Genomic DNA, 19,171 nt, shown 5'->3' on the forward strand with positions numbered 1-19,171 from the left:
TCTGTCTCTCTCTTTGCTATGGGTGCATACCCCACACATATATGGACTGTGTGTGAAAGCCTATGCTTTTCTTGCTTGCATTTTCTCTTTATTTTTTGAGACAGTGTCACTATTTGAACCTCCAATTCATGCATTCAGTCAGGCAGTGTGGCCAATGAGCCTAAGGAATCTACCTCTCTGCCTGACTCTCTCAGGACCGGCGTTATAGGAACACACTACCTTGCCTGTCTTTAAATGTGGATTATGAGGATCTGAATTCAGGTCTTTGTGTGTTGCTTTATAGGCACTTTACCAATGGATTAATCTTTCAAGTCGTAGTTCTACTTGGCTTAAAAAATAAACAAAAAATCCCCAAACCGGAATATAGTGTACATATGTGTGTATACCTACATCATCTAATGCACACACACACACACACACACACACACACACATTCCTTTATAACTTTAATCAGTCAAGATGACTTTAAGATTTATCCGTAATGAATGTTGTTGTAGAAAGCGCTAGTTTATTCTTTTTTTTTCCAGTTTCTCTTGGTAAACAAACCTATGGTTTATTTTCCCTTCTATATTGAACCTTTATTTTTTTTCTTAACTAGAGTTCATTAAATACTTCCCATAGATATGGGAAATGAGCATAGTGTCCTATTCTCCAATTTTTTCTATAAAGGGCATGTGTTTAAACAAGAACAAATATTTAGTTTCATCAAATGCGGTTTGTTTCCTCCCATGAGATATATGTATGCTTGTTCTCTTCGGGAGTGAGAACTCTTGCTACAGCAGGAACTGTCATGGCCCATATCTACAGTAGCAGTTCATTATGTGCAAACACATTTCTAGCTGTCAAAACCTGTGCTTCTTTTACTTAATATAGCCTTGGAAGCCGCACAGGGCTTGCTGTGTTCTGTACAGGGATGGTAGATATTATACTATCTGTGGTTCTCCGTGAGCTGAGATACCCTTTGCTAATTCATTTTTGTCGTCGTATTTCTTCTTCTACTACACATGGTTCTGAACTTGCTAAAGTAATTGTGAGCAAGCCCTCATCTTGTGTTTACTGTGAAGTTCTTTTCTCTAAGACTGCTGAAATGTCATTGGTGGCTTTTTCAATGTACTTTTCTAGAATGCAACATGTCCATTTCATATGAGGTGTTATATTTTGCTGGGTTTGCTGGGTCACCTGCAGTCATGAGCTAGAGTGATTTGTACATCTCCATTTCTTTTACATATCGTTGTCAAATCTTCTATCGAGGTAGCATCAGTCTCACAAATGAACAGAGGAGTGTACCATAATTTTTTATTTACTGTGAAAGACTAGAATTAATACTTTGTTGGGTATTTAAAGATAAATTTGAAGCCAACTCCTGTCTATATTTTTTAATAGAGTGTATATACCACCATGTAGACTGCATTTGTGTTCTCAGATCTCTAGGGTGCTATATTTTCCTGCTGTCTGGACCTTTTTAGAACATTACTATAAGATCTGGCCAAGCATAGTATTGTGTAGTTAAAACTCAGAGAGTCAATGCAACCTTGAGATGAAACAAATGATAAAGAGGGAATAATTGTATACCTTCCAGGTATAAAAATATCTTGTTTTAAGGAATTCTAATTACAATAAAGTAGAAGGTTACTCAAAGATTGACTTTGTGGCAGGTGTTGAGAATGCTGCTGATTTTCCCCCAGGAAGTAAACCACACCTGGACCAGCAGCTATAATTGTATGCAGCATATAATTATGCTATGATTAGCCATACTTAAGACTCAGCTGCCTTTCATATCACCAAAGACAGATCTATAGGCTTTATCTTTTAGCTGATAGTATCATAGTTCCTTTATTTTCTCAGAGAAAACAAATTGTTTTCTGTTGACTGTTTTGGTACAGAGGAGACATTTCATGACGCTTTCTGTCTATATTTATAGCCACTGGCAGGACAGAAAAATCTTAGAGAACTCCTTTTTTCCATTTCTAAAGCTACACATTTCAATTGTGTGTTGCAAGCCAGGAGGAATGACTTCTGGTAGACACAGTGGACTCACCAGGCCTATAAGGACTCTCACATTCTATTGGTCATATGTCCCAGAGTCCTTAGAATGTAACAGTTTTCCTGCGCCATAGTCTGAGAACCCAATCAGATGTAGGTATTTCTCTTTTTCTCACATATTTTTTCAAAAAGCTTCAGTTTGAAGTAAGGATGACAGAAGTATTCCTGCTAGGATTTCTAAAACATTAGTAGGATTGGTGCTTTCTTTTATATAATGCTCTAGCTTCATTAAATGACTTTAGTAGTGAACCGGTGGGCTCTGACATTATTATGACTTTGGTTATGGATGACAATTGTATTATAGGGTTTAGACCTCTGCTTTCAAGGAATGGAGGATTTTTATTAGGCCAGACGAATCAAGTGAGGATCGAAGAAAGACATCCTTCTGCTTCCTTCAAGACTTGACAATCAATCTACCATTCAACCTAGTTCACTAACTTGTATGTCTTTTTCTTTGTCTTTGGGCAACAGGAGCAGTATGGAAACTGGCTTAAGTGCTGAGGTATTGCTCACCCAGGTGCTCCTCAGTTCTTCATAGAAGAAATGTCTGTTGCCAATTAAACTTAGCTTAGCAGTCAGGAACAGAAGGCAGGAAGAAGAATGCCAAGCCTGGTCACAGTGACCATCAGAGGACAGAGCACGTTTCCTTGTCTCTGGTTAATCTTTGACTGTCCATTTTTCAATAACACAATGCAAATTTATTTGGCATTTAATTGTGCTTTTGAATGAAATATACATGTGATTGCTTTAAAGTATGTTTGTAAAGTCAAATTAATGTGCTATGATCAGCATGAATAAAAAAGAACAAAATGAAAGTACCAACATGCATGAACAAAATAATGGGATAATTTTGTAAATCTTTTCATGTATAGTGAAATATAATAAATACTTTATTATTCTTTATACTTAACACAATTTTAAATGTCATATGTTATACAGTTTGTTTTGTTTATGTACTTATAACTTTATGTTTAATTATAGCTGTAGTTGGGGCACACAGGGAAGCATTGCTTGTAAATGTTCCCACATCTGAGGCTGGCAAGATGACTCAATAGTTAAGAATGGATTGTGCTATGCAAAGTACCTGAGTTTGGGGCTCAGTACCCTTGTAGTGCAGCTAACGGTCACCTGTAACTGGAGCTCCAGAAGGTACAAAGACCTCTTTCTGCCCTTCATGGGGATCTTCATCTCATGCACACACACACATACTTACATAGTTAAAAAAATCTTAAAAGAGGCAAAATATTTCGTTTCTCAAAGAACCCTGTCTATTTCAGGATGTTTTTAGTGTTTTATCAGTGAACATATAACAAAATTTATTTAAGATGATTTGGAGACAAATGATTTGGAGACTGTTATCTTTTATTTCATTTGCTTAAACAACACTCTCATTTTCAAGTCTAGGCTGGCCATTCTTCTTGCCTCAGCCTACAGGTATGTAACAACATACCTGGCTAGGGCTCAAATCACCTGTTTAATCTACTGATTTCTGAGATATTATGTAGAGAGTGCCATGATCTTAATTTCTGATTTTTAAAAATAAACTTGTATGTATTCATGGGTATGTAATAGAATCAATTCTCTTCTTTTAAAAAGTCTTTCAAATAAATGTCTAAGAATGAGTGTCTGTTCTTCTAATCTGTCCTCCCTTTCCATTTGAATAAAGTAGTCCTTTCCCTTTTATTCATTGCAGAAAGGGATGTGTTCTAAGATTCCCCAGTAGGTGCCAAATGCCACAGGTAGTACAGCACATTCTATATACTGTATTTTTCCTATGTGTACTCAAGTTCAATGTAGTTGAGAACATTAATAATTTTTCTTAAAGTAAGCATTTCACAGCTTTGTCACAACGGAAATGCTACCATCACTTCTCTTGTGACAGTCGTCAGTTGAAGGTAAGACCCAGGATACTATTAACAATGCACCTGCTGACTAAGATAGGTGCTAAGTGCATAATGGGTATATAGCTGGAATTTCTTTAATAAAAGATTGGTTCACAGGGTGACGTGCGTTTTATTACACTACTGAACATAACAGACACTTGACTTTTCCATTTACTATTTTCAAACTATAGTTAACAGCAGGAAACTTGAACTAGAGAGGGAGCAAATGTACCCATGCTTTTATTTTAAATCACATATGCAGTTACAGTAACTAGTTCATTACCATATTTCAAACAGTCCCAAATATTTTTTAATCTTCTATTTTGCCCCTGAAGAGTATCAACTGTATATTAGCATTCAAACCTGTTAATGTTCCACATCTCCTGAATCTCCATAGCATCAGTATGAAAATATGACCAGTTTGAGTCTAAGGAGGATTCAATGGGTAAAATCATGTGCTACACCATATGGACAAGACTGAGGATGCAAGTAAACACAAGAGATGGGGGGAATTCCTGGACCTGTCATCTCCCAGCCTGGTTTTAGGTTCAGTGAGAGACCCTGTCTCAAGGGAATAAGGTGGAGAGTGAGGGAGCAGGACACCTGACATTCTCCTCGGTCCTCAGCATGCACGCATGAACACACACCACACACACATGCCTATACATCTCTCTCCCACACACACTCACACAAACACACACACACAAAACATACAAACACACACATGCTCACACATACAATCACACAGACACATAAGCACAGACATAGTCACACATACACAAACATGCATACAAATATACACATACACACAACCACACACACAAACATACAAACACACACACATAAACCTACAAACACACACATGCTCACACATATAAACACATAAAGACACACAAGCACAGACATGGTCACACATACACAAACATACATACAAATAGACATACAAACACACACACACACACACATACACACACACACACAGAGACACCACAACTAATTTGGAAACTTGAGTGTTGTAACCAAAGAGAATTGCTAACACAATAAACTTCAAAAAGCTTCAGGATGGTAGAAAAAGCCTGTTTCCTGGGAAAAGAATAGAACTTCTAACAGGACGTTACAAGCTCCAACTTTGCTTTGTATCTGGTCTCAGTATCCTCTGAAGATCCCTTGGGTAGTCCTGCTCTCTCTCTCTCTCATGTTCCTTCCCTTCTCTGTATGCCCTTGTTCACAGTCTAGGTCTTGGACAACTCTACCTGACATTTGCTTCAGGAGATTGACATTGCTATTCCCTCTTTAAAATCCTGTGCTTCCTGTCATGTAGAATTGCATGAGTGCATCCTTAGGGCAATCTCCTCTAAACTCCCAGTCACTCTTCTTTATCTCCCCCTATTGGGTTTTCATCAAATTTATTGGCATCAAATATTTTATTGCTTTTGGATACTTTTTGTTATCTTTCACTGTGTATGGGGAAAAATCTTATCTCCTTCATGGCTGACATGATTCACTCTTTACATTTCCTGAATGGCAGGCAAAGAGCTTCCTTTGCTAGTCAATTCTAAAATTAAATCATTTCGGTAGAAATACTTGAAACTTAGAGTACTCACAACATTTTACCTTCATAGTCTTACTTGTAAGATACAATCATACAAGTCGTTCTTACCCTAAGAAAGACTGAATTTACCTTTTGTGAATATTCTTTATACAAATTAGCAGTATACTCAATAATTTGTTTTCTAAGTAGGATTAAAACAGGAATAATATCTGTGTGCTTTTTGCAAAAATTAAACTAGCGTATTTTATTTTAATTTTTAGTGAGTTAGGGTTTTACCATGTAGACAGGTTGAACTTGCACGAGTTTCCTGTTCCAACCTTCTGAATACTGTGATTACACAGATGTGTCACTGTGCCTTTTTAAAAATTAGCATCTGTTATAAAAAGTCAACAAATATTACTCTATTATTCCATCCCATGTATAATAAAATTTAAAAAATTTCTAGGCCTAAAAATATATGTCTTATTTACCAAATGTGTGTGTGTGTGTACTAATATAGTTATCTGAACACATCTTGCTTCTGAGAACTTTTGAGTTAAAGAACTTGAGACAAATAGTAATAGGGACTTCTTAGGTTCTCAAAATCATTTATATATTTCTTCATCAGGGGAAAACATGATTAAATTACTTCTCATAATTAATGCATGCTGAGAATCATCTCTATAAAATGAATATCAGAATATACATGTATAGATAGCTCTTAACTTAGCATCTGTATATAGATGGCTGTATTAAATTGTGTGAGTACTCATGTCTCTTAGATAAAATGGCATAGTACTAGAATATGATATACACAGACTCCTTATGTTAAATCATCTCCAGTGATTTAATATAGCACAAATACCACATGGATAGCTGCTACAGTGTTCTGTTTAGGGACATGGAGGGCTGATTGCAAACAGGATCAGTTTCTAGACTCCCGGAAGCCTACTTACTAACTCAGTTACAGCTTATATATTTAAGAATTCTATCATCTTAATTTGTTCAAGAGTATTTTTATTTGCTTCTTTTGCTTTTTAAACTATCTATACATCTTTAAGAAATAAAGTAAGCAATTTCAGCTTTTTATAAGTCTCTCTCATAAAAGATACTGTATAAAATTGGAAATAAGGTTGCCAGATACTTTTCTTTGCATTTCTGTTTACTTCCATTGTCATGGCTACATAAAAAGTTATATTCCCAAAGGAATGTAATATAGTATACAAGTGTTTAGAATGTCTCATTGATCTGCTATATTTTCTGCTCTAATATTTAAAGTTCCATATTCTTTTTGAGTTTGGAGCAAACAGATAGTTTATGATATTCTTTTTACAAAGTGGAGGGTGGGGTGGACTTGGGTCACACAGTGATAGACAGGTCTTTATTATTTTGGATACTGATATAATGAATCTGGTAGCCATTATTCCCAAACTAGCATATGTATTTTTATTACAAGCATGGTGAACATTACTGATACGGGCACACATTTGGCTTTCTGTAAAATTAGCTCTTATCATTACCTGGACATTGAGTAAAAGTAAAATACAAGATGTTTTTTTTTCCAGTTGATTGACTTTGAATCGGTATATTAATATATACTGCAATGTATGGAATTCTTCAAGCTTAAGGAGGCCGAATGGATAATACTTATCTACCATCATTTTATACAACTTTTGGATACTTAACTTAGAAAGAAAATACATTTGTATGTTAATAAAGTATAGTTAAACCTTTATTTTCTTCATTAGAATGAAATAATGAATCAAATGAAAGACGAAAAATGGCAAGGAAAGATTTAGCATAAAACAATAATTCTTAAAGTAGAATGTCAAGCATGTTATGAAAATATTCACATTGCTTATAAGTGCATGGCAGAGTCCAGTCCTTTACCATAAAAAGCAAATGTATTCCTTGCTTTCAAGCTACAGTTTATGGGCTTACATGTGGAGTAGACCATTCCTACATATATGGTTTCTGGTTTTATAATGAAAATAAAGTAATCTTTCTGGAAGACTATCTCGATGCATTCTTTCTTAAGCCACAACCCTTCCATACTCTAAGAAGGAATGTATTGATTGTTCTATCTTTCTTTGCCAGAGAAAGATGTAATTAAGAACCGATCTAAACAAAATACCATAAAGTCAAAAAATAATGATGGAATATTTAAAATTGTAATTCTTGAGTGAAGATTAAACACCTATCTTCTTCAGTATGGGCTTTGCAGTCATTTGCATATTGTATTCAGCCAACAATCACATTTTAATTTTTAATTAGTAGGCATTAAAATATAATTAGCAGCAAATAACAGAATGACAAAGCTACAAAGAACGCCTTGAAGAACAAAGGAAGCAACATTATTTAGTTAGAGTGTGAAGTGCTCTTCCAGGATCTTGGGGAGTCAAAAATGTCTTCTTAGTTTTCCCACTTGGCCTCATTCTTTCTCTGAGATAGAACATTGATAACATGAGGAAATCTGTCAAAAACCAGGTGTGCATTCTTCAGACTCAAGATCCCCAAACCTTAAGATACACATGTGTAAAAGAACACAGCAAATTCCAACGTAGCATACAGACAACAAAATTAATTCATTTATCAGCGACGTACACAATTTTAAATATTTCCAGAAGGAAGCAGAGGACAACAGAGACAAACTATAGCTGTCAAACCAGTGGAACAGAGAAATACACTACAAAATTCACACAATATGTGAGTTACAAATGAAAAATAATGCTTTAGGAAAAGAAGTTGGTGCCCTGATATATGCTCATGTATATATTTGTATATAGAATGAAGAAAGTCAGCTTGTGTGAGCATCATAGCCTATCTACCTTGAAGTCATATCACACATACTGTAAGCAATTTACAGAATTTGCCAGGTTTGCATACACAGAAATTGCAAAATGAATTAAAATACATTGAAATATACCACACTCAATACGTATGAATATGAACCTCCGAGGATTGACAAGGATTGGCCATAATTGGCACTTTCTACCATTGAACAAAAATGGCAATCGAGGAAAAAGGAAACTCCAAGATAAATTCCATGGGGCAAAAAGGAAGTGAAAAACTTTGATTATTCCATATGTAAAATAAAGTTGTCTGTTGTTGGTTTGCCTTTTTCAGCATTTTGCTTTTTGTTTTGTTCCCCAGCTGGGGTGCTATTTGAAGACAGTTTGTGTTTCATAGGCTTTCCATCTTTGTTTGCTTCTTCCAGATTAAGTGTCCCTTGGTAGGAAATTGGTGGAATCCATGGGAATATTTAGTATACTGATGTCATTCAGGCCAACTCCTGAGCAGTCAGTGAAATGCAGGTTTTATTTGTTGAAATAAAAGAAAAAAATCGATCTTGTAATTAGAAAATGTCTTATCACTTCACATTAATTCTCTTGAAATAAAAGATCAGCAACTTCCCAAAGAAAATATTATCAATAAAGCGTGTGATAGTGTCTTCACTTATGCTTCCGGAAGCTGTTGCTCCTTGTGTAGATAACTAGAGTACAGGGGTGCAGAATGGTGCTTGGAGTTTAGGGTCAACTTTGCTGTCCGCTCCGTAGATTTTACAGGCGATTTGCTCTTTGCTTTAAGAAGAGAAAGTGATATTGGAAAAAAGTCAGCACTTTAGATTAAAGCAAAGCACCCTTCACAAAGCCACAAACAAGAAGCAGGACAGAAAGTCCATGGCTTGTAGCTATCCTCGCACCTGCGGAAGAAGTTATAAGATATTCGCTCATCTTGAAGATTTCCAATGCTCCTTATTAGGCTGTTTTAAACATATACATATATATATTTAATTAGCTCGCCAGCTTGGCTCTGGTGCTCATGAATGTCTTGGCATGCACTGCAAACAACAACACATACAAAACATTTCAGTCCCAAGAATCTGGTGGTGTCTGTTTTCAAACAATGCCATCCCGCGGCTGGGAACTCTGAGAACGAACGAATCCAAACACTTTTCCCTTAAGAAATTGTGTGAGTATCACTTTTTATGGTTATTTGGTTATTCCTATCCTTGTCTCTGAGAGCACACTCCCTACTTCACTAGTGTGTTAGTGTGAAAGTGCAGGGGAAATCGAAAGCTTAAGAGCACTGCTGATCAGTGCTGAGGGCTGTGGTGGAGGCTATAGCTTCTTGGTGACAGCTTTCAGAGTATGACCTTTCTCAAGCTTTATCCCTCAAGTCTAGGGTAGAGCTAGCAATGCCAGTAAAAGCTCTGGAACTAGTTGTGTGCGATAGAGTGCGTCTTAAATTGTATCATTACAATTCCTTTATTATCCAGTCAACTTCTAGCCTAAATGACATATGACTGTTAGAGTGATGAGGGACAAAAACGTGCTTCCTTCCTTGTTTGTTTAGTTGGAGAATGGTTATAAGGAATTGAAAAAGGGTGAGAATTCAAATTTTTCAACATTTCAGTGAAAACATGGTCGTCTCTTTAATTGTAATGACTGAAACTGATACATTAAAAAAGCTGGTGCTGAGTAAGCACGCCGGGCTTTGGAATGGCCCATTGAAAGACCCACATTTCTGAGTTTTTGTCAGGTTTCTCTGATGCTGACTCCCGATTCGCTTGTCTAGGCAGTGGCCTGTGTATGGGACCCAGTATCTCCTTCTATCAACCTAAGGACTGGAGGCTCTGCAAGTGTTCTGTACTCAACTTGTGTGACAAAGTTCAGAGACCCAAAAGTTATTCTCATTCCCCATGTGGTTCTAAGTACAGAAGTCATGCAAGTAAAGTAAAACATGTATTCTAATTCACTAACTATTTGCAACTGTGTATTCATGTTAGATTTTGAAGAAATGTATTTGACAGAAAGGAAATGACAAATTAAAAACAGTTCTCTAAATAGCTGATTGCAGTTGATAGGACACAAATATATATGCGACCAAGAGAAGCTTAAAAAGTAGCACATCTTGAAAAAAGCATTCACTCCAGGAGTTATTTTGTGAAACAGCAGTTCCCAGGATGAAAGTTAGATGTTGGGTTCTAACTGAAATTGCTTTTTTCTGATGCTCCTTTCTTAGAGCTGCCATTTCTAGTAGATGACCATTATACCTCTAATACATTGATAAAAGAACAGCTGTTTCATTTAGACTCAGCCTTTCCTGTCATACGGCTAGCATGTGCAAGTTAAAGCAGAATTTACATGAATGTTTTAATGGGAAATAAATAAATGAGTCTTACATGGTTGAAAATATTTAAAGGCCACTGGAAATTTGAATTGCCTTTTGTTGCACAATCCACCATTGGAACAGAGAAGTTGCTTTTCTCCCAGGTTGGAATCTTTTATCCACTCTAGTTGTTTGAGCTCACTAGCACATTCAATGAGTTTATTTCTGCAGCACAATCCTAAGACTTTGTTCTATGTGGCAAATTCTACATCCTGTTTCATCACATCACAGAGTGCTTTTCACTTCTTTTTGTGCCTTGCGTGGAGATGGACTCCTCAATGAAATCCGAGGCTCTAAACTGCTGTAATCTGTGTTATGTAATTGTACCAAGTTACCAAAATCACTGTTTCTATTAAGATTCATACTGTTTCAGAACACAATATTGTCAGCCAACATACTCTTGTTTATTACATATAAATATTAAAAGAATTCATTTTTTTGTTTTTTATTTTGTTTTGTCAAGAGAAGAAAAAAAACCCACAAACCCTCAGGTACTCTTCTCATTTTTCTATGCAGAAACATTTCGCTTTTTGGGACAGTAAGCCAAGCTGTAGTCAGAAGTTCTGCGCCAACTTCTATTGTTGTCCACTTCTGAGATCTCAAATGAGACATTTATTATATGTCTTCTAAAATTACCCTAACTACTCATGTATTATAAATGTTTTCTTTTTGGCTTTTTTTTTTCACATTATTAAGCCAGATCTGCCTTAGAATACATTTGCCTGCTTTGTTTCATTTAGTGTTTTTTCCTCTATTTCCAGGTCAACCATGCAACCTATTACTTGTCTTAAATAATTATACATTTAAGTAATCATTGCCCTCAGATGACCTGTTCTACACTGTATCGTTTTTTTTTTTCTCCAGAGGATGGGACAATCTCTCCTCTGAACCTTGTAAGTATTTTGATTCTGCTTCTCTCATCTCGTCACATAGTTAGCATTATTTGAAATTAATTTTATTTATATGTTACCTCATTGACTTTACCAGTGATCCATTAAAAGCAATGAACTGAATTTGTTTAAGTAGTTGTTAAGCATGCTGTCCATCTGTCTATCTATCTATCTATCTATCTATCTATCTATCTATCTATCTATCTATCTATCTATCTATCTATCCACTCCATCCATCCATCTATCCATCCACCCATCCATCCATCCATCCATCCATCCATCCATCTATCTATCTATCCTTTAGAGGTTTTAAACTTTACTTTTGTCTCTAATACAAAAAACTCTGTGAAGAAGAGAGATGTTATTATGTAACTGTTGGAAGAAAATGTGCAGGTAGTATGTCTGAGCTGAGAGAAGCCAGCTCTGACAAAGAGCTTTCTTCCAGATTCAGGAGTTATGCCATGTAGCTTGTAGCTAGCCAATAATGACACCTTCTCCACCCTCCATAGTCCTTAATCATGTTCCTATGGCATGTTCTGGTGTTATCCCCATGTCTGTGCAAGCTGGAGTAGGTATTTTCCCTATTGTAAGTAGGAAAGAGGTATCCAAGACATCTTAAAAGTCTGAAATGCAGAAGCCTAGCTGTCATTTCTTTGAGGCCTCCTGGCTTTTGAATTGTCTCCAAAGATGCAAACAAGCTTGCAATCCTCTGGAGTGTGAGAAATGAATCTTACCAAGGAGCCATGAAGAGAAGTCTTAGCAATTCCTTTATCATCATCATCATCATCCTCATCATCATCCTCATCATATAATACAATAGAAGCTTACTTGTTTATTTTTTAAATAAATTAAAAAAATGACCCAAGCTCAACAATCAAGACTTGGCAACTTCCTCAACTGAGCCAGAAATATTATGTATTACACAGCCTTCTGATATCATCTGTTCCAACAGCTATGCTCTGTCCCAGGTCATCAACAGAGATCACATTCTAAAGATACTCATATTCCATCTTCCCCTTATTTCTTGAGTCTGTGCCAGCAGCTAAATTGTTTCTCTCCTTTTATTCCTAACCTCTCTCCTCTTGGAGATGGCTTCCCCGCCCCACACAATACTTTCCATTTAGCATTCATTTGAACTACACAAGCTGTGCTTGTGATCTACAAAGTTGTTAAGATGTACTGGGGATCTAGTATATATCAATACAGTGAACATTTATAGACAGAGTCTTATTCCTCAGATGCTTAATGCACAGATTAGGAATACAATCTTCAGGGACAGAAAGCCATTCAGTCATAGATACACAGGAAATAGAATAGGACAAAAGCATAGACAAAAAGTCTGAATCAAGCCAACTAAAAGTCCCGACGAGCTCCTGACTGAGCTCTGGTGCAGTGACAGTGCTTCAAAGGCTTCATCTTTGTTAGGGCATCATTTGAAGAGTATGCCCGAAAGACAAAACAATTTCACACACATTTTATTTTATTTTATTTTATTTTATTTTATTTTATTTTATTTTATTTTATTTTATTTTATTGCTATGATTTGATACACGCTGGATATGGAGACATCCCCATGTCCAAGTGAACTTTAGCTACGGATTTATCATGGTTCAGGTAGCACATGCCACAGCGTTTTGAACTTTTCAAAACATAAACTTTTAGAGTTTAAAGTTTCCCCAAAGCCTCTTAAGTGTTTAAGTGAGATGTGAGTTCATCATTATTTAGACGTGACCTGGCTAAGAATTTCTTTTTTTTTTTTAAGTTTTTACCCAAGACACAAAAATGATAGGTTAAGTGCTGACTATGTCTTTATTAGTTAGCTATGGTGATGGAAGAAATAGCAAAGCTCATGGCTTGGAAGAGCTACCACCAGGGGCAACTATCAAATGAGTAAGCGAGAAGTGAAAAGAAGTACTTCAAACTCTAACGCATGCAAAGCTTATTTAAATATCCACCTTCTTTTGAAAGTATCTTTTATGCATTACTTTCCTATGCACATATGACTTTTACTTGGTGTAGGAACAAGAAGCATCTCTACTGAAAGTGTCTATTGGACACTCTAGGCGTGCTGCCTGAGAACCTTCTCTTCTTCCTGACCACTTAATCATAAACAGGAACAAGAAAAAAAAAGGAGAAAGATATTTTCTTCCTGTGTGGCTCCACTAGCCAGATTGTAGAATATTTATTTTGCAAGAACGCATATCAGAAATACTCATCATATGACCAGAATTCCTCCAAGGTAAATGTAGTAATAGCTAATATTTTGTTGTCTGAGAAGTCTTTGTCTCTATGTTCTTATAGCCCCAGAGAAGGCAAGTCCCTCTGACATACTTTTCTTTATGACAGATGTCAGCTTTAAGAAGTGAAACTGACTGTGGTAAAAAGAAAAAAAGATTGAGCTAACTTTTGAAGACAATTTTATTTCAGCTAGCTTATAATAAATCACTACTAAGGGGAAAGATCAAATAATAGTATGATTTTATCCTAGAATATTTTTAAGAATGATAGGTTTTGGTTCTTGTCCACTTGAGATATCTGCAGTTGGGGAGTCGGTGAAAAGTTCTCTCTTCCTGTGTGAACATGGTGCGGACCAAAGCAAACTACGTCCCAGGAGCCTACAGAAAAGTGGTGGCTTCTCAAGCCCCCAGGAAGGTGCTTGGGTCCTCCTCCTTTGTCAACAATTCTTCCTCAAGTTCGTCGAGAAAAGCTGAAAATAAGTATGCAGGAGGGAACCCAGTCTGTGTGCGCCCAACTCCCAAGTGGCAAAAAGGCATCTGGGAATTCTTCAGTCTGTCTCCTAAAGATTCTAAGAAAGAGAACCAGATTCCTGAAGAAGCAGGAAGCAGTGGCTTAGGAAAAGCAAAGAGAAAAGCGTGTCCTTTGCAACCTGATTACAGAGATGATGAAAATGAATAGAACTTACACATCTGAATAAATGCCTTCAGTTTACTTACATATTCTAGGATGTAAATTTGGTTAAATGAGTTTGTCCAATTGGCTTGTTGATGAAAAAAAATGAGGCTAGAATTTAACCCTTCAAAAGAAGCCAGCTATAAAAGTGGAGAATTTTCATAATTTGTAAATTTGAATTGCATACTTGAATTTATGTCATATGCTCCTTCTTTTATCTGTTAAGCTTCTTCCTAAAAATCAACATTACCTGATGTTCTAATTACTAATCTATTGTCTTTGCTTAGATTTTTGTACTGATGCCATTTTATGGGCGTTGATTATGGAAATAGTGCCATATAGTTATGGCATGTTTGCTTTAAAAAATTGACTTAGTCTTTTTTACATTAAAAAATTCAATATTAAAAAAAAAAAAAGAATGATAGGTTTTTATTAAAAATCCTAAGGGTCCATTGACAATTTCTTTGAGAAATTTAGCTTTTATGATGTAGTGAGCATCATTTTGACTTAATACTTAAATTACTGACTTTGCTGTGTTCTGGCATGTTGGCTGCTTAAGATTCTTTTCTTGCTTTCCTTTGGTTGGCAAATCACAGCCTCTTCTAATTAGAGAGCTTTCTACTGAGGATCAAAGAGAAAGTTTAATTGTCCCTCCATTCCAGGTCTAAATGACAAGATGAATCAGTGCATTGTGGGCTCAATTGAGAGACCTTGGCTCAATATACAATGTGGAAAGTGATTGAGGAATATGCCCACTGTCAACCTCTGGTCTTCATATATACATACATACATACATACATACATGTGTATATGTATGTGTATGCATATATGTATGTATATGATGTACATGTATGTGTGTTCATGTGCATATGACATACACATGTAAACATACATACATATACACACATGGGACAAAATGAATACATACATGAACATTATACAAAAGATGTACTATGATCTTAGTTGAAAGGAAGCAACATTCCTATTACAGATTCAGTCTTCCTTAGAATGTAGATACCTAAACTTTATAATGACTGATTTTAGCAAAGAGAAAGTCTGGAACATTCTGTAGTGATTGGGATATTATCCAAGTGCCTTGTCATTTAGACACAAGTTTTCTCTGTCTCTAATTATAATTATATTATGTTGAGATTATAAGAGGCCTTCATGTTCTGCCTGACACTTATGTGGATACTGAGGATTTAAATAATGGTCTTTATGCATGAGAAGCACTTCTCTTCACTCAGCCAATTCCCCAGTCCTTAACTCTGTTCCTTACACTTGCATGGAAGTATTCACTTACTGGGCCAACTTCCAGACTGCCGTTAAAGGTTAAAGGGCATCTTAACTAAAGATGTGTTCATAATGATATCCCCATCCAAGTAAACCTGGTCTTTTTGGTCTTGTAACCATGACATGATGAATTATGACAGGACAAACTAATATTTCTTGGGCACTTTGACCTCTGGTTATGATCTGTGAACTAGCTGTAGACCTTTTTTAAAAGGAGGGTTTATGCAATTTGTTCAGATTTATTTATCTGGTAGTCAGTGTCATCTAATTCCAAATCCAGGTTATGTTAACTTTAGATTCAGATGTTACCAGTTAATGCACCCCATACTTTCATCTAGTAATTCTTCATACCTCCCCAAATCTAAACTTTGTCAACTCTGACAGCTAAAAATAGAAGGGAATATGAGTGGCTTTGACAAAATAGAAGCAAGAAGAATAAGACTTGGTAGATAAATAGAAGGTTCCAAAGAAGGACATTTGAATATCACACTTTAATAGCAATTCTAATGTCAAAGTAAGAATGAAATTTAATTAATCCTAAATATCCTGGGATATGAGTAAATACTGCTAGAATGCTTAAATTAGGTATTCATAGAATTTATGTTTTCTGCATTTATGCATTTATTATTAGTTAACAAACTTTTCAATAAAGTGAAGTTAGATATCAATTCAGACATATCAAATAATCAAATTCCACACATGTGATTTTCTTACACTGATAATATTGAATAGCTCTAAATTTAACTGTGGAGTTATGTAATTGAGGAATGAAGGAGACAATGGGAGGACAATGGCACTGGAGTGTGATGGCAGGAGCTCTGCACATGGTCTACCTACCTAAGAGCAGCATGAAGACAGACTGAGTTAGGAAGCCAATACAAAGTGCACCACAGCTAGACTGTTGAATGCTAAGTGTAGCAGTCACAGAAATGTGTTGCAACGATGCCTGCACTGATGAAGTAGAAGTCCGCAAAAATATTTAGGTACTACTAACTAACTGGTAAAATAAAGAACTTCTCATTCATTTCTTGTGTTTGTACAGACCTCAGTCCTCAAGGCCATCCTGGCAAATTCCTTATTAACAAAGGAAAATATGTCATGTTTTTAAAAAAAAATGACAAGGGAGGAATTCAGAATGAAGGAATGAAAGAAAGGAGAGCAGCAGTTGGCAAGACACAACTTCAAATTTCACGACTATTCTTAAATTGAAATGATGTCACCATGATTTGAAAAATGATAATTTCACACAATTTAAAATTTCGCTTTTGCTGTTTAGCATGTTTCTGCTCTTGAGGTGGCAACTATTGGAGCACTGAATGCAAACAAGATAAAGAAACCTGTGTCATGACCTTAACAATACAGTTTTTCAACATAAAGCAAAGGGGTAAGATTTTGTGTGTGCTTTTATTAGCTTAGTGCTATAGTTTTTACCCTTTTTACTGATTTAGTGGCTTCAAATGTTTCTGAGTTAAGTTATTTTAAAAGGTCTTTATAGAACAGAGATTATCTTCTTAGCTATCATCATTAAATAGAGATTCTAATATGAATACTTTTAAAAAATGTCTCCTTTTTCAAAACATGCAAATTAAAGGATCAACAAAACTGGGTACCAGAGCATGTTCCTCTAACCTTCTAGACACAACTTGTCAGTAAGTATCACTTGAAATACCAGTATGCTTTTTATCATTAAGCCTGTAATGAAGAGTGGTCCACTTGCTATTTTCCAATATTCTCTGACCATTATTATATAAGTGGCCTGAAGCTATTTTCTTAAGTATTAGCCAATTTATATAAAAATGTATGGATCTTTTTTAACAATGATGTATCCTGATGGTTCTCACTCAGTTAAATTAAAACATACATCTTCGAATCCTAAACATTCTTCTTACCCTAATTATATTAGTTAAACGTAATGAAGGGCTACAATAACACTAAAAGCACCAAGATGTAATTCATAGCACTAAATATTCTATAATATTTTAGATGGTTTGAAATAGAGTTTTCAAATTCTGTAATTACTTTTACTATATTTAATGATTGCAATTCTATTGATTGCTCCTTTAATGCAGCATCTTTCTACATTAATTAAGGCTAGAAATGGGAAAGTTGCCTTCAAACCACATGAACTTGTTTGATCAGAAATGTTATAAATGAAATATTTTGCAACTGGCTACAAAAGATGCTTTTGCATATTTGCTCATAAGATATCTAAAGGATACAAGAAATGAACTGATGTTACCATAGATTCTGTCACAGTTTTATCTATATATTTACATAGCAAAATTTTAGAGTATCTGACTGAATTATTTAATGTTCACTAAAATGTTTATGTCTTTGAAGATAAAATTGCTTCAATTAATTTCACCTTCTGTCTTTACCTTCCCAATAGTTCCATAATTGTCTGCTTAATGAAAACAGGATGTGGAAATTTGGACTTCACTGTTTGTTTGGTCAAACACAGAGACTGTGAAATAGTCAAATTAAATACTAATGCCCCTTGTTTATAAATCGTTCTGTGTATGGAATCATTTGACATTCCCAGTGTTGACACTTCACCCATCTTCTTAATATTTCTTTAAATTGTGAGGCTGAACCACTTCATTGAGAGGGCAAAATATTACATATTTTATTTATAGCTATTATGCGTGCTTGACATACAAATTCATCAGGCTCAAATCTTTCTGCTCAGAAACAACGATTTGATAGACAAATTTTGTACTCAGTGTCCAGAAAGTATGGTGTTGCATATGTGTATGTGAATATAATATTTCTAACTTTATATCCTACATGAAATCCTCAGTATAATACTTTCATAACAGTTCCTCACTATAAACATGTGAACATATATAATATGCATCTATTTTAATTTTTCATGAGCTCGATGTCACATCCCTTCATTATTTTACTTCTCTTACGGCACTGTAATGAGATGCCTACTTTTATTTTTCCACCACACACAGTTTAATCACTACATTGTTTTGTTTTTTTTTTTGTTATAGCAAAGTAGCAAGTCATTTTACTGACAATATAAATACAAACATCAAATATTAACATATTGACTTTTTAATGTACATTTTCATGTATCATTTTTATTAATTTTCTAGAAACATAGTGATGTTTTGTAAAATGCAGTTTCATATAGAGAGAAGGGGTGCCTTAGTTGACCCATGCTGAGACTCTCCCCTTTCCCCTCTAGGCACCAGCCACAAAACAGGTCTTGTATGAAATGAAGTCTATTTTGAGGTGGAATAAGGGGGTTGAGAATGGAGTAAAGGCACAGAGAGAGAGAGAGAGAGAGAGAGAGAGAGAGAGAGAGAGAGACAGAGAGAGAGGCAGAGACAGAGAGACAGAAAGACAGAGAGAGTTACAGAGAGAGACAGAGAGACAGAGAGAGAGACAGAGAGACAGAGAGAGACAGAGGGAGAGACAGAGAGAGAGACAGAGAGAGA

At 35.6% G+C, this 19,171-nt stretch overlaps 1 protein-coding gene and 1 pseudogene across 3 annotated transcripts in view; one reads left to right on the forward strand and one right to left on the reverse strand.

Annotated features, from left to right (window-relative positions):
* Window positions 1–6,457: 6,457 nt before the first annotated feature.
* Window positions 6,458–19,171, reverse strand: part of Vstm2a (V-set and transmembrane domain containing 2A) — a 28,395-nt gene continuing 15,681 nt past the window's right edge. The window contains exon 5 of one of the 3 annotated variants that reach the window (XM_028778082.1): window positions 6,458–9,038. In XM_028778082.1, the coding sequence (XP_028633915.1) occupies window positions 8,914–9,038 (125 nt within the window). In that variant the 3' untranslated portion in view covers window positions 6,458–8,913. Of the gene's footprint in view, window positions 9,299–19,171 lie in introns of all 3 variants that reach the window. The other 2 variants (XM_028778089.1, XM_028778096.1) reach the window with 2 other exon arrangements.
* LOC114630016 lies at window positions 14,100–14,836 on the forward strand (annotated as a pseudogene).

This window comes from Grammomys surdaster, unplaced genomic scaffold, assembly GCF_004785775.1.
Source record: "Grammomys surdaster isolate TR1022 unplaced genomic scaffold, NIH_TR_1.0 67, whole genome shotgun sequence".
Lineage (NCBI taxonomy): Eukaryota > Metazoa > Chordata > Mammalia > Rodentia > Muridae > Grammomys > Grammomys surdaster.